Source organism: Neovison vison, chromosome 10, assembly GCF_020171115.1.
Source record: "Neovison vison isolate M4711 chromosome 10, ASM_NN_V1, whole genome shotgun sequence".
In the NCBI taxonomy this organism is placed as follows: Eukaryota; Metazoa; Chordata; class Mammalia; order Carnivora; family Mustelidae; genus Neogale; species Neogale vison.
Window position 1 is genome coordinate 55,819,897 of NC_058100.1, and position 23,321 is coordinate 55,843,217.

Below are 23,321 nucleotides of genomic sequence, written 5' to 3' on the forward strand. Positions count from 1 at the left end.
ACGTGATTCTTTCTTGGGTGATGTAAATGCTCTGGAATTAGATAGTGGTGATCAATGCACCACTTTTTAAATAAAAACTACTGGATTGTGTCCTTTGAGGGGTGAGTCTCATGGTATATGAATAATATCTCAATAGCACTGTTGTTTTTTAAAGAAGAAAGGAGCGAAGGGCATCAGACCGTGAGGTTGGATGTGGACCATGAAACTTAGGTTAACCCATCGTCGTGTCCATGACTATGTACCTAGACACACTGTCCCCACTTCTTAGAACATTTTCCCTACCTTTATTTCTGCCAATTCACGTCGTGTACTTCGTCGTGTACATAACTGGAATATAAACTCTGCTTTCCTTGTGTCAGTATCTAGAAGCCGTATGGTCGTACTATACCCTGGTTCCCCATCAAAGAATTCAGCCAGGAACTGGTTGCAATCCGTACTTGCTAAAAGTGCACTTGTAATGTGCTATTTGAAAAAGACAGTCTAATGGATGTGTTAACTAGCCATTCTCTGAGACACTCCCAAGCTCTCTCACCGTAATGAGTTATATCATTAGAAACAAGGTACCTAGGCCATGTGACCGAGCCAGGCATAGGCTTGCTGGTGGTGAGTGATGCTATAATATTATATTCTCTGCTTTTATAGAGGGTTTATATAAGAAATACCCATTTAAATGGCTTATCTATGTCTGCCACAGAACTGTAATTGAAGGCTTTTCCATTAAATTACCCAATGACCCTTATGTAAGGGCCCAGACGATAAACTCCTTTGTTTCCAGGGAAGAGTTTGCTTCTGCAGGTGAGTAACATGGATGTTTCTTTTTCCTTTCCTTTGCTTTTCTTCCCTTTCCTTCCCTTTTCCTTAAACATAGAAACTAATACAGTTGAAACAGCCCACATTTAATGGGCCTGCTCCTGCTCTTTCTACGCTTGCAATTCCTGGACCCTCACAACATCCTAAGATGTATACACTATCATCACCCCTCTTTTACTGATGCCAGAAGAGATTAAATGACAAAGCCCACCCCTCCGCCCTGGAAAGGGGCAGGGATGGGATTTGAACCAAGGCAGCCTGACTCCAGGAAGCAGGCTAAGGCCAGCTTCTGCTTTCCTTAGCTTTATGGCCTCCCCACAAGGTTTATTTCCTAAGTCATCTGAAAAATGTTTGAATTAAGAGAGTGTACATACTAAATACATGTTTGCTTTATTCCCCACATCTCCGAGCTGAAAATGCTCAATAAATAACATTGATTGATTGATTTCTCCAAGTGCTGAGATCCTTGGAAGAATGACCCCACATAAATTCTGATGGCTGTGTTTATTAATGATGCAAGGGTAGTGATCGCACAGGCTGGAGGAGAGGAGGACAGGACTGGAAACGGAAATAATTCATGTGCTTTCTTAGATGAAATGCCTGGAAGTTTCATGGCACCTTAGCAGGCTAAAGCCTGGGCCTCTGGGTGCTTGCACACTGCTGATGGGGATTTAATCATCTTATCTGATGTATGTTTCCACGGAGTGACAGGTACTCCCTGTCCCACTTCTGAACAGATTTACTCCATCTGATAGGTTTGGGGGAAAGACCTTTACTCAGTCAGCATGATTCAGCTCGTCTGTAGGGCTGCTTATCTGTAAACACACTCATAAGCAAGCTAGCTCTCAGCTTGCAGAATTTTAACGTACTTAAGTTTCCTTTCTTTCCTCTCTCCTCCCTTTTCTTACCTTACTAAGTATCTGTGGGTCTGGTACCCAGCTCCTATGTGATTGAGAAATTAGAGAGCACCAAGATTTTCTTAAGTGAGGACCTCACCTCCTAGTCAGACATCACTGACCTTTGTGGTTTCTTAGTCCTCATAGTTTCTGGCAGACTGTCATTTCAGAGCCCTGAATGCTGCAGGAAGATGACAGGCGCCCTCTCTAAGAACTCACTCCTCCAAGGGCGGTCTCGGGACCAGCTGCAGCAGCACCACCTGGGAGCGAGTTAGATGTGCAGAATCTGGGGCCTCGCTCAGGCCTGCCGAATCCGACTCTGCAGGGGAATCCTAGGCACCATAAGGCTGGCGAAGGCCCGCAAGGAGGGGAGGCACCTGCTCTACTAAACAGAGCTCCCGTGGGCGTCCCTGGAGTGTGCGTTGGACAGAATAGGAAGGTGCCAGTGTGGTACTCAGGAGTCACAAGTAAGGGCACCAGCCAGATGTGTGCCTTCAGGGAGCTCTGCAGCCGCCGTTGCTCCTTTCTGCCCTCTGAGATGTGGCACGCACGTGGTATGTGAGGTCTTTCCCTCCACTGACATGTGAAACATCTAGAGACCGGGGGATTGCTTCCATAGTTATTAGAAGTTTCACAACAAATGTCCTCAGGGCCTCCCAGGGAGTAATTTTCTCCCCTTCTCTATACTACCAGTGCTTGGTACATCTCTACTGGAGAGTGCATCCCTCTGACTAGTCTATGCATCCCCCCCCCCCCCCGGCATTGTATTGTGCCAGAACTCATGGAATCTTATTTGTCCTGCACCTACCTAGGGCCTAGCACTTACCAAAAGAAGGGAGGGAAGAGGGAAGGGGAGAGAGGGAGGGAAGGAGAGAAGGATGGAGGAGGGAAAGAGAAAGAAATAGCATTGAGTTTTAGGGAATTGAAAGCATATGTGTGTTCTGAAAGTTGGGAAGGATTGGCAAAAGTGTGCAGAGAGGTGAGTGTTCAGAAAGAGAAAGGAAAGAAAACCTTAGGGAAGTCTTAAAGGACGAAGCATCTGGGTTACAGATAAGGGGATAAATCAAGAATTATGATCACTTAAATACGAGTGTGGAGCCAACATGCAAATTCAGATCTGACTTAATAGCCTGTGCTGTCTCCTGTACCACTCCGCCTTTAAAGGCATGAAAGGACAGCAGTAGAAGGACTCCTGATATCTGCGTGAGAAATCCAATTCCCTTGTCCACAGGGGAGCACACGGGGGCCCAGAGAAGTGGATTGACTTGCTCGCAGTTACAGAGCTGGCTAGTGGCAGGCACAGAATAAGAAACTTATCGCGTATGTCTATAGCCGGTCACAAAACCTGAATTTGTCAACCTGTCCCTTCCAGACCAGGGCAAGTTCTGTGTCTCAGTAGCTTCTTTAGTCTATTTTCTCACTCTGCTGCTGGACAGAGCAAAAATTCTCAGCACAAAGCAGACTGTTGCCCTATTACTGTTCTCTGCCAGGGCCCTAGCCCAAGGTCATGTGTTTGCCATAGGGACTGCACAGTCTAGGGCCTTCGTGTGTTGTCAGTATTCAGACATCTCTAGCCCTCACAACAAAGATGGTTTGCAGAAGTTACCATATTTGTAATGGTATTCAAACTCTAATTGATGGTAGAGAAAACAGCAAGCAATTGGAGGCAGGATGTTGTAATTAAAAATCATTGAGCTGATAGAGTTATCAGGAAACCAGCAAATTGATCCCTCTATCTCCAGCCTAGATGGAAACATGTCTACTCCTTGCTTAAAACTTCTCAGGGGAGAGACTTCAGCCTTTGCCTTTCGGTTGTTACAACAGCTGATTACTTTTGCTAGATCCACTCCCAGGAAAAGATGGGAGGCTGTTCCTACCCCTAGGAAGTCCTCTTCTCCTTCCCAGAAACATGTCTTCCCTTCCCCATCCTCACACTCCTGAGCCCTGAAACTGGGTCCCTGTCATCTCCCAGGACCCAGCTATCACTCTGTCGCAGAGAGAGGGAGGGAAGGAACGCTGTTCTTCTTCCTCAGCTGCTAGATAAAACCTCAGGCAAGCTCTCTGTCCTCTTCTCCCTCATGTCAGAAACAGGTAGGCTAGATGGCTTCTAAAAACCTTCCAGCTCCAAAGATCTAATCCTCGATTTTGCCAGTGGTTAACTTCTAAGACTTATTTCTTCCTAAAGGCATTTTAATTTTCATACAAAATATAATGGCAAAAAAAAAAAAAGATCTTTCCTATATGCAAGAGAACAGACTCACACAATGAAATCATGGGCTTTGGAGGTGCTATTTGGGGACAAGACATTATGGAGGCCATACATTCCATCTACCCATCAGGCGGTACTGCCCGTCACGATGACTATTCTCCTATTTGTGAAAAGAAGCCAAGAATTGGATCTGAAATATTTGTGATTCCCTGTATTTGAATAGATCTTCATTTTTTTTTTGACTGTGGGTGCATGAATATGCTTGCAGAACATAGCATTATATTATTAGCAGGGGACATTAAATGTGTTATTTAGTATTAGAGGTATTAGTCTCAAGCATTAGGACAGATTAACATTTGATATATTAGTTCTTCAGGGTTACAATTAAGGCTTGGATTCCTGATTGTTATATCCAATAACTGAATTGTGATTTGGCTCTTAATTCTACATTGAGTTCACCAACATTGACAGCCCAGTGCTAATTAATTAATGACAATTCTTTATTTTCAACTGTGTGTAAGAATAGGTTGTTCACATCTTCTGACTTATTATAGACTTTCAAGGTGACAATTTTGACTATGGACAGCCTTTTCACATTGTGGCATTTCTTAGCCTAGCTTTCTGAGAAACTCCATGCTGAATGCATGGACTCAAACCTTTAAAAAACTCCTAAGAAATCTTACTTGCCCATCCTTTATCCCCTCCACACTCCCTCCTTCTCTCACCTGCTTTCCAGAAGCAAAATCTTGAGTCTGTTGCTTTGACCCAAGCTCTGGTACTCCAGACACCCCATCACTGTCTCAGAACAGAAAAGTCAGATATCCATCACAGATAACAGATGAGTAGGTCAAATATAAACATTTCTTCTATAGTGATTAATTAATAATGTCTTTTAGGCCTTCTGTCAATATGGTAGTTGCATTTGGGCTCACAAGGGCACTCCTAAATACTTACCAATATGTAAGAGTGCTTTTAAATGGACTTGATATGCTCAGCTCTGTGGTTTAAGCCTTCAAGCAGGCAAGAAGTGGAAATCTTTGTAACTGGGTGCATATATTTCTTTTTTTTTTTTTAAGATTTTATTTATTTATTTATTTGACAGAGAGAGAGATCACAAGTAGGCAGAGAGGCAGGCGGAGAGAAGGGGAAGCAGGCTCCCTGCTGAGCAGAGAGCCCAATGTGGGGCTTGGTCCCAGGACCCTGAGATCATGACCTGAGCCAAAGGCAGAGGCTTAACCCACTGAGCCACTCAGGCGCCCCTGGGTGCCTATATTTCTAAAGGCTTAATACATCCCGCCATCATCTTCCCAGAGCCTTCCTAAGACAAGGAGTCTGAGATAAGAAGACATAACACCCTTCTTAAGAAGCACAGCGCTACCCACTTGCCTTTCCCCTAGTCTGGTCTGAGTCAGAGACTTTGACAACTGAGGTTTCCCACCCCTCCATGGTGGCACCGGCCCTTGCGTACTGACTCTGTTCTCACCAGGGCAATCACCTTTATGCCACTGAAGGTGTAAGCTGCTGGCTTTGGGCGCAGCCATCTTTGCAGTTGTTTTCCTCCTCACGCTGTGCATGGTGTGCCTTTAATTCATGGGTGAGAGCCTGTGTCCACCCAATCCTACAGCATGTAGACACCCTCCTACCCCTTCCCACAACAGCACACTCCTCTGGCATGTCAGCTCCCCCACTGATGAAGGTGATGTCTGCTGGTTCCGTCTTCCACAGATGAGTGGTGTGGTATAAATTCCCCGAAGCCAGCAGTGGCTGAATGGAAATAGACAGCCACTACCTGCGTCTACCCCAGATTCTCCCATCACTCTGGATTTCTATCCTGGAGGGCTCCAGGGGTATTGGGAAGAAAGAAATGCTGGATTTCAGGTCCTTGTGGGTTGAAATATGGTACCATGATTAAATATGATGCTGACATGGTGAGTGCTGTAACGTGTATAGGGCTGACGATTCACGGACCTGTACCCCTGGGCCAAATAATACATTATATGTTAATAAAAATAATTTTTTAAAAATTTTAAAAATACGATGCTGAATTCTTCTCTAGGCAACAATAAACATAGGAGGTTTGGGGACATGTAGATATGACTATCCTTTTCATCTCCCAGTTCATTTTGTGCTGGCAGAGCTATAGCCCAGGTTGGGAATAGAGCATTTGGTATGTATGTGGTGACTTTTGCCTGAAGAAAATGGGGCTCATCATGCCTCCACATTGTACTTGGAGCCTGTGGAGAATAGACAGGGCAGTGGTTCTCCAAGAGATTAGCTATGAAATGCTTCTCAGACCACCTGGGGGAGACACTATGGTGACAATGATGCCTTATTCTGTATGGTGTATGTCAATCTGCTTTTTAGGCTGTGAAAGTGGTCATCAGACAGAATGGAGAAAACCAGTGCCATGTCTGCATCCTTCGTAATGTGCAGAGAGTGTGGGGAACTCTCCTGATGTCCGCAACAGCATCGGCAAAGAGCAGCCTCCGTTCACAGGTATGCACAGGTATGCACAAAGCCTGCGGTTCCCCTTGTGAACGGGGACTTGGATGCTCCTCTCTTGATAGTGGGAAATCCTGGCTGTAGGACCTATGCTAGTTCTCGTGCCTGGGAAAAAAAGGTGTGGGAGGGAGGCGGGTAGCAAGATAACCCTGGGAGGTTCTGCCTCCCTCCGTTCATTTAACAACCCCCACATAAACACAGGTGCGCCACACGTGCGTGCACACACACACACACACACACAGTTAAGCCAGACATCATTCACTTGTGAAAGCACACACTAATCAACCAGCCTCCCCCACAGCCATATCCACCATCCATGAATACTCATGTATCACACACAGAGCAATTAAAAAAAAAAAAAAAAAAAAGAAATTCCAGGCAGTCCTGGGAGCTATACTCTTTTTTCTTTTTCTTTTTTCTTTCTTTTTCTCATTTCCCCCTAAAAAAAGGCCTTCTAAGAAGATATATTAAACCAGGTAAACTTTTACTCATATGTTCATGTGGCTGGAGCAGATTGACAAAGAAAACAATCACAAAATAAATATTTTTGTTTGTTTTGTTTTGTTTTTAAAAAAGAACACTTCCCTATACATTGTCTCTTTCTAACTTGACAGAGCTGCTTTCTTGGGCGGAATGGGTGCTGCTGCAAGAGGAGCTCCAGCTGGACCACGAGGGGGACAGGGAGCGAACAGGTGAGGCCAAGGAAGCAAGGGGGCCGAGGGAGGAAGGAGGGGGGCGCAGAGCAAGGCGCCTGCCTGCCCGCGCGGTCCTCTGTCAGTGTCCCCTTGAGTTCCCCAGGGGCGCCGGCTTGAGAAGCAGTCTGTCTGGGAGGGCACAGACAAGGCAGCATACAAAAAGTAAGAACCAACATGGGGCATCACGAAACAACGCCGTTTTAAGAAATCAGGTTAAAAAGAATACAAAAGTGACTCCACGGAGGGGGAGGAGGAGCTGCTCTATTTCCTACCGCTGTGCCCCCTCTTGCTTCCTTGAATGATAAGAATCACTTTTCAGGATTTATTTTTTCATGGTTTGGCTGGTTCTTTTGCTTAATCTCTCCCTTGGCTCCTCTGCTTCAACTGCATCATTCGAAAGCACCGACTTTACAGATTTGAGGCTGCTGAGTTGTAGCCTCCCTGTGTGAGTGAGCGTGTATGCGTGTGTGTGCACGCACATGGTGAGTGTGTGCGTGTGCAGTGGCGGTTTCTTTCTCTCCTGCCTGCTTCAGGCCAAGCCCTGAGGTCCCAACAGCTGGGTGCTGCAAGTCCCAGGGGAGAACCCTGTTGGCACTAAGGTGAGGGCTCGGATGATCTCTGCGCCCCGGGATCGGCAGATCACCCTGGACCACCTCCCTCCCCAGCCCTGGAGCGGGGCCCCCATTAGCTACAGAGTTTTCCTGTCTCGTACTCCACGGGGTTTGGCAGCTTGGAATTGAAAGCCCTCAGGGAGGACTGGATCCTGCCCACCTCGTTGTTGGCCAGCTTGAGCCGGTGCCGGAGCAAGCAGGAGAAAAGGTCGAGCCGGACTTTGCCCGGTGGGGAAAGCTGGTTTACCCGGTCCCTGAGCTCTATGAGCTGCAAGAGGGCAGAGTCCTGGGAACCTTGAGTGTATGGGTAGTCCAGCTGGAGAATTAAGTCCCGGATGGCGTCCGGGTCAAAGGGGAGGCTGTAGCCAAAGACCTGCAAGGTGTTGATTTTCATGTATCCTAAGTTCTTGGAGGGATCGGTCATCTCCAGGGGCTCGTAGTAGATTGTCTCGTTGGAGCTGTCATCCAGGGACTTGATCCGGCTCCGCAGGTAAACGTGGACTGTCTCAAAGAAGGTCTTCCACCTGTTCCCCAGGGTGATAGTCCAGTTTTGGCACTGGGCGGCCGCGTCCACGTTAGTCCTCTCCCAGTCGGGGAAGCTGCCCTCACTCACGGGCATGAACCAGCTCTCAGAGTGGCTGCCCCCGAACGGGTTGACGTAGATGGCCATGACCGGCTCCAGGGTGCTGTTCTTGGTGAGGCAGATCTGCAGGGACAGCGCCAGCATCACGTGCACCAGCCCCGGCTGGTACTTGTTGCTCTTGAGCGTGAGCAGCATACGCTTCCTCCACGAGGGGTCGAACCAGCTGCCCAGCCGCATGTCATTGCTGATGAAGATGGAGTGTACCTCGATGCGGCTGTCCCGCTTCTGCAGCAGGTACTTCAGCTCCAGGTCCTGCAGGTCCGTCTCCAGCCCCAGGAAGTTCTCCAGGGACTCGGCCACCTCCGGCCGGCACGCGCCCTGCGCCAGCACGTAGCCCGGGTTGCAGCCCCCGCAGCGCGTGCTGTTGTCCGGAGCGCAGTGGGCGCAGGCGGGCCCCTCCCCCACGGCACACGGGATGGGGCCCTGGCAGGAAGACTGGTCGTAGGGGCAGGTGCAGCTGTGGCTCTGCTCCAGGAAGGTGCCGGGAAGGGTGCTCTCTGCACAGTAGAGGAGCGACTGGACTCGGTTCCACCAGTAGGACAAGGACCTTGGGGAAGGAGGTAGACATAAACTGAGAGTCAGAGGAAGCCCACCGCCGTCTCCCCCGACGGTGGGAGGACGCTGACCAACAGGACAAGAGCCCCAAGTTCCCTGCATGATGGAAACCCCCTGCCACACCACTCTGGAATAACTGAGTCAGGCCCACAGCGCAACGTCTGACGGACAGATCAACACCAGAAATACTTGACACCAGACTTGCCCGGCAAGCAGCCAGCCTCGTCCGGCCCCAGTACCACCTCCTTCGCTCCCTCCGCAGCCTACGGGAGATCTCCTGCAGCCTCTGCATCAAAACCCCTTCTGCACTTGTCAGCCTTCCAGGTAAGACTGTCCAACAACTGGCCCTCCCCGCTTCCCAGCGTCCCATCAGGTTCTTTCCCACTTCTCCACTGCTGTCTTTTCTAGTCCCTCTGCTTCTGTCACTCTGCCTCCAGGAACAGGAATTGCCTATGGCTGGCTCCCTCTTCCAATTTACATCTCAGCTCCTCTGATCCCCCCCTCAAAGAGGTCTCCCGTGACGCCCTTTTCAAAAGAACCACCCAGTCGCTCTCTATCACATCGCGCTGTGTTCACGTAATGCATGGCAGGGATCAGGACTGGACATCATTGTCTACTGGTGATGGGTCCCCAGACGGCTTCTCTGCGGAAGCCGTGAGAGCAGGGACGCCGCGGGACTGGGCAGCACGTTCTCGGAAACCAGGTAAGTGCCTTAGAGCCTCTGCTGGCCTGAGCTCTCCACTCACGCTTCCCTCCTTCCTGGGGCCTCGGTGCGAGCGACACCTCTGCCGGGTGAGGCAAGGCCCCCCCAGCGCCCCACTTCCATCTCTGCCATACAGTCGGGCCGAGACTTCCTTCTCCGAGGTGGCTTTTCTCTCCGGCTCCCGCTTTTTACTAGACCATGCCTCTGATTTATGTTCTGGGGATGTGACTTTAAGTGGCCACCACATAGTTAAAATTTTGCAGATTGGGGGTTTCTGTGTACTTATTAGATCTTCCCAATGAACAAATACCCCCCACCCCCAAACACACTGCTTAAAATCAGGACATGCCGTGTGTACTTGTTGACCCACTGGGCACCCAAGGTGCGGGAGGAGTGAGCGTTGGAGGCCGGGCAGCCCTGCCTCGCCTTCCCCTCCTGTGACTGAGAGCGGTCACTTGTGTGAAACAACCTGATGTGCGTATTCTCACCACATACTGTCGGAGTGTGAGCTATAACTCCACCCCTTTCTTCCCTCAAAAAAAAAAAAGCCTTAAAGTAAAAATGAGTGAGAATTGGAGTATTATTAGAATCTACCATAATTTATACAGAAGTAAAATTAGCCTCTGTTTCCTCTCCCTCACTTGAGACACAAGCCAGAATTGAGCAGGACACATAAGGAGATAAAGACGGCAGGAGACTCTCCCAAGGCCTCACATGGGTCCCCACGGCCGGCTCTCCCATGTGGGACAGAGGACCCCCCCCCCCCCAGCCTCAGCCACTCTGGGGGAAGGTGCCGAGCTTGGGCCCTGGCGGCTGGGAAGCTCACCTCTCCTTGGGCAGGCGGAAGCGAGGCTGCCGGGGGCAGCGCTTACAGAGGTTGAAGAGCCGGCGGACGATCCGATGGGTCTTCTTGAACAGCAGTTTCAGGCTGGCCCCCAGCTGCTGGTAGCGGTGCTGAAGGCTGGTGTCCATGGCCCAGAACTGCGAGATGGCCGTGGAGTTCAGGAACCTGTCGTCCGGCAGCCTTTTCAGCAGGGTCTGGAATTCCTCTGCGGGCAAGGACACAGAGTTGCCCTCAGGGAGCACCATGCAGACCCTGGGAGGGGCAGGAGGGCACTGCCCAGACCCAGCAGGCCTTGGTGAGGCCCTGCCTGAGGAAGGAGGCTTTCCACCCACTCTCCCAGGCCCTTGGATATATTTCCTTTTCAACAGCTTTATTTGGAAAATAATTAACATACCATAAACAATAACTTTAGGATTCTTTTCTCTCTTTCCTGCCCCTAGGAAGGGGCAGGAAATAGGCTTCTGAATTTCAAACCAGAGGTGCTGCTTTTGCCAATGGCCTTGGATGCACCACTTTCTCCCTCTGTAACTCCTTATACATCATTCACAACTGCCACAGGCCTGTCCCCTTCAGTCACACCACAGACACCCCCAGGGAGCTGTGCGGCAGTCTCGAAGGGACGAGTGCATGGCCGGTGAGTGCGGACACAGAGACGTGGAGCACCCAGCTCAGAAAGCGGCTTAGAAACCTCCAGTCCCTGCGCCCAGCCTCTCCTGTCCACATCCTTCCTCAGACTCTGGAACACCCTTTGTCTCTTTCAAGCTTCGGCTCTTGGCAGATTCCTGTTCTTTCCCGTGGCTAATCCAGAAGCAAGATGCTCTCTGGTTCTCAGTGCCTATTGCAAGTCTGAGTTCTCTGAGCTTCCCGGGCACAGCATGTTTGCTGAACTCACGCTCAGATCTGCTTACTTGGGACCTGCAGCCACTGGTGGGGGTCCAGATAGCCCTCCTTTACTCATTAGCAGTAAATAACTGATGGTGGTGGGAGCCCAACATCATGTCCCGCAGTACGCAGCTCTGAACGTGTCCCACCATCACGACCCAGTTCAGCTGGGGCTGTGGGGACTGGAATGTTCTTAGCAATTAACTGCCATGTCTGGGACTTGAAATGACAATGCACAGGGTCTCAGCACATTCTGATTTCTCAAGCACCTGGTTATTTGCCCCTCTACGCCTCTCCCAATGGTTTGAGAATCATACCTAGTGATGATATTAACAACTACCATGTATATAATTGGGTTTGGTCTTTTGTTTTTGTTTTTTAAAGACAGAGAAAGGCAGAGAATCTTAAGCAGGCTCCATACCCAGTGCAGCGAGCCTGACATGGGGCTTGATCTCACGATCCTGAGAAAATACCTGAGCCAAAATCAAGAGTCAGATGCTTAACCGACTGAGCCACCCAGGTGCCCCTCATCGTTCTTTTTATAAAACATTTAAGCTCACAAAAGAGCACAAGGAGTAACAGGATAAACCCCCATATGCCCACCACCTAGATTTAGGCATTCTGCTTTATTGGCTTCAGTCTTTTGTTTTGTTTTGTTTTTGAGAAATAAGGCAATGAGAATATATAATCGAAGGCCATAAACTACCACTCTCTTGGATGCTCAATAGTTACCATATATTTCTTCACGTTTTCTACAAACAACTTTATCTGTAAAAATATTAGGAATTGGCTAGTATGTTTTAAAGCATCATATAAATAGTATTAAATATGTCTTATATTTAATACATGTTACAGTATTATATTGATATAATATGTATATAAAATACATAACCTTTTTCATTTTGCTTCGTTTTACCCAACTTCATGTTTCTGAGCTATATCCACATAACTCATTTAGTGCTAAAGTGTATGAATGTACCAGGGTTATTTATACATGAATTTTACCTACACTATCCCACGTGAGCCTCCTATCCACCCACTGTAATCACTTTCCCTCTTTTACAGATGGGGAGATGAGGGTATTGTGAAGCTGGACGGCCAATACAAGGTCATAAAACTGGTCAGTAACAGAGTGTCTTTTCTTTGGGGGCTGCTCTCAGAAAATGCCACATACTGGTTGGCTGATAAGCCACAAAAATTCATTTCTCATGGTTCAAGGACCCGAGAGTTCAAGATCAGGACGCCAGCATGGTCAGGTTCTGGTGAAGGACCTCTTCTGGGTCGCATAGCGCTAACTCTTCACTGTGTCTTCACGTGGTAGAAGAGGAGAGGGAGCTCTCTGGGGCTCTTTTATAAGAGCACCAATCCCTTGGTCACCTCCCAAAGGCCCCGCCTCCCTGAGCATTGTATTTTCAACATAAAAATGTCAGGGGACACAAAGGTTCAAAGGACGCTCTGAGCAAGGACTCAAAATCAGGTCCTGAACCTAATCTCACGGTAACATTGACATTCGTTGGACCTGCAACAAGCCCTCATCAGCATGTACTGGGTGCTTGTTGTACTTCAGTAATCCAACAAGTAGTCCTTGTGCACCTTACGTGCAGGCAAGGCCTATGCCCTCGAATATATTCACCTGAACTTACTACGTCCACAAAATGCATCTTTTTGGTAGGGGTCATGTCCGTTTGCATCAACAACAAAGATAACCACTTGAGACCTGCCGGGTGATATAACCCGCTAGGGGTCACGGACACAGGAAGTGGGTGAGCCAGGATCCACACTGCGTTCCCCACATTCCAGTCCTGCACCTCTTAGCCATTCCCCATTGCCAGGGAGGAAATTGGGGCCAGTCGACTGCTCACCTGACTCCTCAAACTGCCGGTTGTGGGTCACCCAGGAGTCCTGGATCTGCAGCAGGCTGTCCTCCATGGCCTGGATGTCAGCGTCGGGACAGTTGCATTCCGGGAAGGTGGGGCTGCACTTGCACCAACAGTCGTTCCCCCTGCAGACGAGCTCGCCCTCGGAGCTGCACGTGATGTAGCTGAGCGCCGCGGCCACAAAGCGCTCACGCAGGTACTCGGGCAGCAGCACCTGCAGGCCTGGGGAAAGGCCGTCCCGGCGATTGTGGGGTAGGGCCGGTAGGGACTCGGTGTCCCACACTCAAGGCTGCAGGATCCCCAGCTGGGGCTCTGCACACGTGTGCGTTCTGCGCCCAAGAATGGTCGGTCACCCCAGGGCCTGACCCTGTGGAGCTGGTTAGGTAAAAAGGGCCAGGCTGCCCTGGGGGACAGGTGGGAGGGGCTCTGAAAATGCAGATGAGGAGCATCAAAGCCCAAGGCTTAGTCAAATCCCTCCCGTCAGCCAAATTGAGAGCCCACATATCACATGGATGGCCTTATTGGCTGCGCGTCAGCATTTCTAGGATGGGAACTGGAAGGAGAGCTTACAGCCCTCACAGGGGAGGAATCAAGGCTCAATGGACTTTTTGTTCTGCTTTCCACAGCCATCCTGGTTCTGGCCTCTCTGAGCTGAGCAGCAGACATCCTGAGATGTTATGCTGACCCCCGTCTCGGGGCTCCCACCCCAGTTCTGATGACCAAGGGGGACATGGGTTGCTGGTACGTAGCAGCCAGACTCCACACCAAGCACTTTGTGTATATGATCATAAATAAAGTTCTGGGCAGACTGAGGCTCCTCTAGGGGAGTAGATCCGAGCTCAGTGGCCACAGCCACCTACTCGAGTGACAGTGCTCTTGAAATTGGCTTGGTGTCAGACCTGCCCCTGGTACTGTCAGGTCATACTGCATCACTGGGACCGGCTGCCTGTCTCTGTACAGGGGACTCTTCAGGGGATTGGAAAGTTAGCCGGTGGTGAGCATCCTAAGTTCAGTCAAGCCTGGGCAGGTGTGAATGGTGCCCAGCTCTCTTTTCTAATTAGCTGCCTCTGATCTTGGATATAATTCACTAAATTGCTCCAAGCTTCAGTTTTCCTACCCATCTGTGGTGGGTATTATTTTACCAGTAGCAGAATATATTTCCGATTCAGCTTCAAGACACTCAGGATGGCTGTTGGAAACATATCAAGAGGTAAATGAAGGACAGGCAGGCCTTTGGAGGCAGGCAGCCTGGGCTAAGTTCGAGGTCAGACCTGCAAGAGGCTCCCCAGTAGGGACATTGTAAGAGACTGTGCCAGAAGGGTGAGGGACAGGAGAACTTCTGGATGCAATAAGCTCCCCTCTCCTCAAATATCTGCCAGCTCTTTACTGTCACGCCCTTAACCTTGTCCTTGGCAGGAAATCAGAGAGCCCAAAGTATGTTATCCTTGTCTCGGCAGACCTCGGAACATAACTCAGAACTCTTGCTCAAGGTCTGCCTCCTATTCTGAATGCTCCTAAATTCTCCTCTCCTCATGGCGTGCCCACAGCTGGTACTTGAGCAGCCCAGCCCACACACCCTGTCCACACGCTTGCTTTCGACGCACACCCTTCCAAGTCCTTTCTCTTCACCTCCCCCACTCCCTCCCTCCTCCTCACCATAACATTTCCCATTGCTATAAAATAAGTGCCCCGAGCAATGTCTGCATGAGTGATGGGCTATAAAATTAAATGGCATAAACTATTCCAAATGAACCACCAGACATTCTGAACTTCACTCATCGCTAATTTCCAGACGCAAACCCAGCCCACTGAGGGACAGGAGAAGAGGGATGCTAATGGCGTGAGGTGCCTCTCTAGAGAAAGGAGTCTTTTACTCCTTTGTTTTATATATTCCTGGATTCCGAAAGTGCTGATGGGTTGCATCTAGCTCAGGTTGCCTGGAATTTATAATCGTAGATCCTGGGTGAGGGCTATTGATTTTATAATACCGAGACAATAATATCTTAAACAGAGTCCAATTCAGTTAGGCCTTAAGAAAAATGAACTTTTCCCATTGCCAAGCAGCTCTGCTGGAATCGGTTTGCATAGCCCTGGCCCAGGATGCCTGGGGGACAAGCAGCAGGAGCTGAGCGCCTCCCCTTAACTTCCCAGCCTCCAGGCCTCAGGCCACCCCATCTTTTTGCTTTCCTGTTTGCAAGGCTGTTTTGTCTAGCTCTGTCTCCAGTGGGGGCTCCCGTTCCTCTCAAACTGTTCTCCTGACTTTGATCTCCCAAAAGAGAGGAGAGACTAATCACAGAAAGTAGGGACCGCTCTTGGGATAGCCAATGACCCCACATTTTGTAAAGCTCTCAGCTGAGCTAGAGATGGTGGCCCCATAACCACTCTGCAAAGGCTAGCAGTTCCCCAGTGTGTCCTTAGGACAAAGTGGAGGGTTCTTTGGGCAACAAAGGAGATCATCAAACCAGGCCAAGGTATGGGTGTGGTATTGCTGTAGGACAGTGACGGGGTCTCGGGGAGGACTAACACATGGGAGGGTGTGGGTGCCAAGTGGTCCAAACAATAGTCTTGGGTGCAGGATAAACCATGTCAGAAAAATCTCCCAAAAGAATGAATGAAAGTTGTTTCATACGGGTCCCAGAACTCCTGGTGGTTCTGGTCCTTGGCAGGGTTTAGCCGAATGAGGCACCCAGGACCTTCTCCTGCTCCTCGGTGAGCCACGTTTTTCAGGAGATGTGAAACGTATTGACACCCCTCCCATCGCGGGACCGCTTACCGAGTAACTGCACTTTGTTCTCCGGACTCTGCACCAGGACAGAGCTGACCGAATCCAGGTTGTCGTAGTTGCTGCAGCCCAGAGGGCCAGTCCTGGTCTCTGTGACCTAGAGAAGGAGGGCACAGTGTGGATTTAGATGCCCAGTGGAGACCAGCCCTATGTGCTTCCCTCTCCAGCCATCTGACCTCAGGCCCCTTGTCTTATCCTTGAGCAGCCCAAGAGCGCATGAGTTTCCCTTCCCCCAGGGGCATGAAGCCACCTTCCTTCCTTGTTCTAATTCTGTGAGTACTGGTGGTGGAGGGCGGCCAGCGCAGGTTGTACACAGTGTGAGGCTTCCGAGGGAGCAAAAGGGAATTCGCCTCTGGGAAGAAAAAATTCAACATAGGCAAAGGAAGATGGACCTCTAAGCCTGAGTCCCCCCACTTCCTCCCCCAGAGGGAGACAGGAATCCAGATGTGGACGCTGTCAGCCGGCTGGTAAGCCCAGCTGCATCCACTCGATGTGGTGCTCCAAGCTTTAGGGATCCCGAGGATGAAAAGCACTAGAGAAATAGGAGTTATGAGTATTATTATTAGTATTAAACATTTAAGTCCCACCTCGCCACTGAGATGTCCTTAGAGAAAATCAGCCATGGGCTTACTGCATATTTTAATAAGTATATTAAATATACATAAACTCTTATAGCCATGTAATATTCCCAAACACCACAGAATCATTTTAAAATATTATAAAGTTGGCCTATCCATTTTTCTCTGATGTTTTTAAAGTATAAGATGAAAAATGGGGAGCTTTAAATGCACTGAAATAATTCCCTAATAAGAATGATGCGGACCTGCGGCCCTTTCTTCCTGGGATCTCCAAGAGCTTTGCCAACAATCAATCAACCAATCAACGAGTATTTATTGAGAAGCCGCTGTTCAGTTCTGCACAATTCATCAAACATTCATAGAGTGCCTTTCCTGGAGTTCTTCAAGGAGTCGGCCCTGATACCTTGGACCTTCTCTCCTGGCTCCGGGCACCTCTGCCCTGCAGCAGACGGGTCCTCCACACACTGAAGGCTCCCCGGGGCTAGTCTTCTATTCACCTTATTCACCAGGTTGTCAACAGCAACGAACATAGTGCCTGGCACATAGCAGATACTCAGTAACTTAGAGCATGTGTAATATATTCCAGGCTTTGTGGGGCGGAGAGGTGAGCGGAGAGATGTGCAAGCTATGCACGGTGTCCTCCAGGAAATTACACCCTGGGGGAGAGGCAGGTGCACAGTGCAACTGAGGCACCCAAGTTGAGCAGAAGCCCTATGCCAGTGCGCACTCAGGAAAACAGAGCTCTGAGCAGAGAGAGGGAGCAGAAGGGAAGCAGCAACAGAGGAGACTCAACTGAACAGGTCCTTAAGAATAAGTAGACATCTTAGTGAATCTGTATTGTACACCTGGATGTAATATAACATGGTATGTTAACTATACAGGCATTAAAATAAAATAAGTAAAATGAAATAAATAATAATAAAGAGAAATAGAAGCAGCCAGGAAGAGAAGGGAAGGAAACTTCTCTGAAAACCAGGAGAAGGGGTGAGCATAAGCTGTAACACACAGCTGGAACGTGTGTCGTGAAAATGTCCAGCACCCTGCAGGTTACGGGGTTGGGGGCAGGGAGTCACCAGGTGACGAGCAAAGTAGAAATGACATTTTTAAAGAGAATTTAGTAGTTTCAGTCTTAAAAAATACTCATGGGAGCGCCTGGGTGGCTCAGTGGGTTAAAGCCTCTGCCTTTGGCTCAGGTCATGATCCCAGGGTCCTGGGATTGAGCCCCGCATAGAGCTCTCTGCTTAGCAGGGAGCCTGCTTCTTTCTCTCTCTCTCTCTCTCTCTCTCTCTCTCTCTCTCGGCCTACTTGTGATCTTTGTCTGTCAAATGAATAAATATAATCTTTTAAAAAATGAAGTCCGGTTAGATACTGACTAGAAATAAGGTAGGGAGACAGATGGGAGAGAACCCCGTGACTTAAATTAGTCTGAGAAGGCTTCATGGGGGAGGTGAGCCATGAAGGATGAATAGGAAGGGAGGGGAAAGAGGAGAGAATTAGGAGAAAAAGAGGTGATTACAGACAGAGACCAAGGAGCAAACAGACACAGCACACGAAACGCAGCAAACCCAGCCCGAATAAAGAATGGGACCAAGAGCATGACAGGGGCAGGAATGACTTCCCTACGGTTGCCAAGTTCATCCCCCAATGTCATCTCTTTTAACCTTCACAGAAACTCTGAGACAAACCTCACTACTATCACTCTCCAAAGAAGAAAACCAAGGTTCACAGAGTGTTGGTGCCCGAGGCCACAGAGCGGAGCGGAGCTAAAACAGGATTTTAATGTTTGAGTCCTCAGTCTCCTCCGGTCTCCTGTGAGGGTGTGTCAAAGGACTGCAGAAAATAGAGTTAAACCCCTCTGGGTGACATCACATCTAAAAACAAGTATCTGCAGAACAGTTCATCCAAACTAGTTCAGTGATCTGCCCTCGGCTCGGAATGTAAACCCGGGACAAAACAAACTGTATAGACTTGAGACCACCGTATCCTAATACTACAGATGAGGAGCCCTTGGCCAGGTATGTGAAATGATTTGTTCAAGGTCACACAGCTAGTTACCTGCAGGGCTTGGATTCATTCCACCCATTCACACCTTCTCTCACTCGCCCATGTATTCATTTAACTGTGTAAGGAGCATCCAGAACTCACCCTGAGTAAGGCACAGGCACTGCCATCAGGAGTTCAGAGACAGGAAGAAACACGCTTCCGTAAGCCCAGCTTGGAGCTATTACACATGCACCTGCCTCCCTCCACAGGTGGGCACTAGGTGCCGAGTAAGGGCTGTGTACTGAGTGAGCGGCTGATGGGCTAGCGGTCACACTCAGTGGGAAGGCAGGGCCAGGCTGCCTTCAAGGTGAGGTCTTCATCTCTATGTAAAGATGCCTGTAGGAGGAGCCGTGGCCATGGACAAGCCCACTCTTCTGGGATGGGATGGACTGAGGGGCAGGGTGGAATGGCGGGTGAGACGGTGGGTGGGTGTGGTATTTAGGACACTTGCCTCTCCCCGCCTCCAGGTGACCTTGCCACCACACTGTCGTGGAGATCTGCGCTGACTTTTCCATCCACCCACCCGAGCTGGCTCCTCAGCAGCACTGGGTCCACGCAGGGAGGGAGCTACACGCCTCATGGAGGAGCAGGACGACCCACCAAGGAGGAGAACAGTGAACAGCCGCTCTCCTCTCCCTTATGCCCCCACGCTCCCTGTCTACCTGCCACCAACCCACCTGGGTCCCCACCACCAGCACCATTTTATGCAGCATTCCGGGCTGGCTCTGAGGCTGTTTTCTGACCTTGACTTTGCTATTTCCAAAGGTCAGTTCCACAAGAGGACAATCAATTAAGTAAGTCATGGAGAGGATGTGGGTTGTTTCCCTTTGTTAATTGTGGCATGAGGACAGGAACGAGGAAGAGACAAAGACTCTGATCCCCACGGTCACTTGCTTAGAGGGAAGGAGCAGAGCCAGAGAGAGAATGAGGAAGGCTCTCTCAGATGATGCTAGGTCCTAAAGTCACCGCTTTCTCCACTGCCATTCTGCTTTGAGCCACCTCTGTCCTGAGAGACAGAAGGAGGTGGGAAGGAAACAGGACACACAGAGGGTCCTCTTCCAGATATTGCCTGGACACTGACTTGATAAGCTGGATGCCTGAAGGAAGACCCCTTCCCCCCAGGGATGAGAGTCCCAGAGTCTCTAGAAGGTGAGTCCAGAGAACCCTGTGCTTTCTCTGTAGCAGACACAGATAGCTTTGGCAGATTACAAAAAGGACCCATAGAGATAATGGAAAGCACCATTCACTTAGGCGCCCACATTCAAAGAGCATCTCCGATAAGCTTTCAGAAAGGGAAAATAATTGTGTGCTAATTGGTCTGTTGACAGAGACTGTCCTGCCTTCAGAAAGCTCTGATGGATCTCAGGTTCATTAGCACATCCAATTTTCCGTAAATCCTGGCTCGTACAAGCCCTCCTTCCATTGAGCCTGCTCTCCTCCCTTTGCCCTTCACGGCCCCGCTGCTCTTGTCCTACCTCGGGAGACACCTGCGAAGCTAAGCGACGGGAACGGGCTTCTCACTGCGAGCTGGCCCCTTCTCGCGACAGGGCCGGGCAGGGCGAGCGCAGCCACGGTGTGTGCCTCAAGAGCAGTGGGTTGAGCCCCAAGCTGCTGCGCTGAGGAATTCACACAAGCCTTTTTAAGGACGCTTTGTGAGAATCGCTTCTTTTTGCCATCCTGGGACCCACTCGGGTTTGGGGTGGGCTCTTTTCAGTAAGCTCCGGAACGTATCAAACCAAGTCCTCCCCCCACCTTCGATTAAGTAGAGGGTTTGCTGCCACCGAGAAACAGGTCGTCCACTCACGGCTCTCCTCCCCTCCTAGGCTTACCAGCTGTCATGGAAGCAGTTTAATATTCTAATAATTGGTCTACCCGAACCAGCCGAAGGTAAGCCCTGACTACAGGCAAGTCAAATCATTGGTAACTCCATGTCCTGGAGTCCACGGACTTCTCAAGGTCACGACTTGACCTTGATGAGCACTGAGGCCGAAACCCAATCCCAAGTCTTCTCGCTTGAGCACGTCTGTTTCCCACTAAGCCGGGCAGCCTGCCTTCAGCTATCAAGCGCTTTACTGAGTGTCTCAGCACGTGGCGGCCACCGCGAGGGGACCTGGAACCACATGCAGGCTGCAGAGTCCCTCCTGCGCTAAGCCCTCCTGTCACACCTGCGGGCAAGGGGAGGTGCCAATGGGGATGTCGCCAGCCGCAGAGTAACGTGACAAATCCTGCAGTGGAGCTGTGTACTGATCAGGGTCAACCTTGCAGCGGAGTGGGGTTTTCAGTGGGGTCTCCGAGCAATGGGTCGGATAAATGAAAGGGGCCAGCATGCCTCTCGCTCTGTGTTGGTGAAAGCAAGTGGCTAACGAGGGGTAGGAAGTAGAAGCACACCTGCTTACCGAAATGAAAAACAGGCAGATGTGCTGGAGGATTTTTCCTTCACCAAGGCTGAGCAGGTGAGCAGAGCACCTCAGGCCACCCCCCTCGATCCAGATCCTGACAGTGCAGGAAGCCCGCTCCACAGTCGCAAAGGTGCATTCAGTAGAGGCAAGTGGGCAGCAGGGGCCGCAGAGCCAACTCAGACACGTTAGCTAGCAGGGATGCACCCAGCCTACTGGCCCTTGGTCTGTGGATCTGGAAAAGTACGTTAGAGCAAAGAAATGGCTCTGGCGGAACACTCTACAGCCAAGACAGAATGGACGGCTCAACCCTATCCAGTGAGCAGAGTGGTGGGACAGAGGAGGGGCCAAGATCTCCCTTTGCTCCTCGTTGGGCAGGGTGCTCCTGGACAGGTCCCTGGTTCTCCAGACCTCCCTAAGCTCTGTGAGGATGAGGACCTAGAGGAATGGAAGTAGGAGAAAACACTAAATGGTCCTTGTACTCTTGGGATTCTCTGAACTGCATCTCGTGGGGAGAGCACACTGCACTCCTCACCAGAGAAAACTCCAAGCTGATCGACCCAGTGGAAGATGAATTATCATCTCACACCCCCTGTGTGACCGGAGGAATTCCGAAACGAGACTTCCAAGGATGGTGGCCCCATTTTGTGGGGATGGGCCGTGGGTCTAGTTCTGGAAAGTGCTTCTGCAGGCTGTAGGCACTAGAATAGATGTGGCTTTGGGTGCCTTCCCATCTCTCACTCCGCCACCTGCAGACTTAGTCAAAGAGAGGAGTCGGTGAGCCGTATCTGAGACTGTGTGTTAGACTCTTTGTACTGGATTAAAGTGGACCTTGAACCAGACTTTTTTTCTCCAGGAATTTAGAACTGTGATACTGAGAGGAAAAATTTAAAGGGTGGTGGTAAACACCCTTGAAGTTCAGAATAAATAATTATCAAGCGATTATTATGTGCCCGGAATGGAGACTACAACTATGAACAAGAGTGGTCCCTGCCCTGATGGTCCCAGCTGAGAGAGCAGACAGTGTTCAGCGTGGGCCAGAGTCAGCTCCAGAGTGAGGCAGAGCTAAATGTAATCCGGAGTCACTGGTGGACAGAAAAGTCTAGAGAAAACAACGGAAAGAACTTGCACAAGAGAAGCTGGAAGGTGAAGCAGATGAAGGAAAACAGATGGCACGTGTTCCAATAAGAAACAGAGACAGTAACCTGGGCATCTCACCGCCCTTCAACAAGACCCATGTGTCTGGAAGGCACTTAGCGTCTCGTCCTTGGAGATCTGTGATAGTCTTCACCACAGTCCTCCTGCCCAATCACATTTATGCTCAAGTGACGTTGAGCACCTTTGTTTCTTTCAACTGGCCGTGCTACTGTGCCCTTGTACACACACTGAGAAGAACCTAACCTATGTGGAAAACTGAGTCAGTCAGTCAGTCAGTCAGTCAACAAACCTTTACTCATTACCCATAATGTGGCAAATTCTGTGCTTTCATGCTCTCACTGGCAACCAAAGATTAATAAGACCCCAGTCCCTCCCACAAGGACCTCAGAGTCTCAGAGGTCACCATGACAGCTAGCAATTACAGTTCAAATGATGAGCCCGGTAAAAGAGGCATGTGCTTGAGACACTGCAGAGGAGCATTTAACTATCTTGGAAGTCAGAAAAGGCTTCACAAAGGAGTCACCTTTTTGACTTGACCAAAGAAGGATGAGGGAAAGGGACTTCGGTAGTCAGACAAAACCAACAGCAGGTGCCAGGGATGTGCATATATTTGAATACAGACAACTCGTTGGCGAGGACTGGGCTACATGACAGAAGTGGTAAGTGAAGGGCTGAGGTGGGAGCCAGGCTGAAAAGAGACAAAAGAACAGTAGAGATAGATCTTCGACAGCCTGATGGCTTTGTTAAGAAGAGGAATTATCCTTTTTCAAGCTCCAATTATGCCGTTTCTCAAGCATTCTATCTATTTTTCTATTTGATCCTCACAGAAAGCCATCAAGGTAAGAAATATTCTGATCATTCAACAGTTTTAAGACTGAGAAAACCAAGGCTCAGAGTAGTTTGGGAACTCGTCCTAGCCTAGATCACCACGAGCAGGGGCACAGCAGCAAAGACTCTTGGGTGCGACCCTACACTCCTTGCACTGAGTCACACTGCCACCGTGGCTGGGCTGCGGTGGTTTAAGCAGGGGGATGGTATGAGATGTCTTGCTCTCATGCAAGTGGCAGAGAGGGCGATCAGGGAGAAGCACTGAGAATGGAGACAGGGAGACTAGTTAAAAAGACAATGCAACAAAGT

The 23,321-nt window shown here is 49.7% G+C and overlaps 1 protein-coding gene and 1 long non-coding RNA gene across 2 annotated transcripts in view; one reads left to right on the forward strand and one right to left on the reverse strand.

The window, feature by feature from the left end:
• Positions 1–7,399: 7,399 nt before the first annotated feature.
• Positions 7,400–23,321, reverse strand: part of BRINP2 (BMP/retinoic acid inducible neural specific 2) — a 48,991-nt gene continuing 33,069 nt past the window's right edge. The window contains exons 4-7 of the mRNA XM_044267350.1: positions 16,001–16,106; positions 13,213–13,449; positions 10,451–10,673; positions 7,400–8,913 (exon numbers count right to left, since the gene is read on the reverse strand). Coding sequence (XP_044123285.1) covers positions 7,797–8,913; positions 10,451–10,673; positions 13,213–13,449; positions 16,001–16,106 — 1,683 coding nt within the window. The 3' untranslated portion in view covers positions 7,400–7,796. The remainder of the gene's footprint in view (positions 8,914–10,450; positions 10,674–13,212; positions 13,450–16,000; positions 16,107–23,321) is intronic.
• LOC122918653 lies at positions 18,124–20,523 on the forward strand. Its single transcript, XR_006386651.1, has 3 exons — positions 18,124–18,602; positions 19,098–19,779; positions 20,454–20,523. It is a non-coding gene; the product is annotated as an uncharacterized LOC122918653 (long non-coding RNA).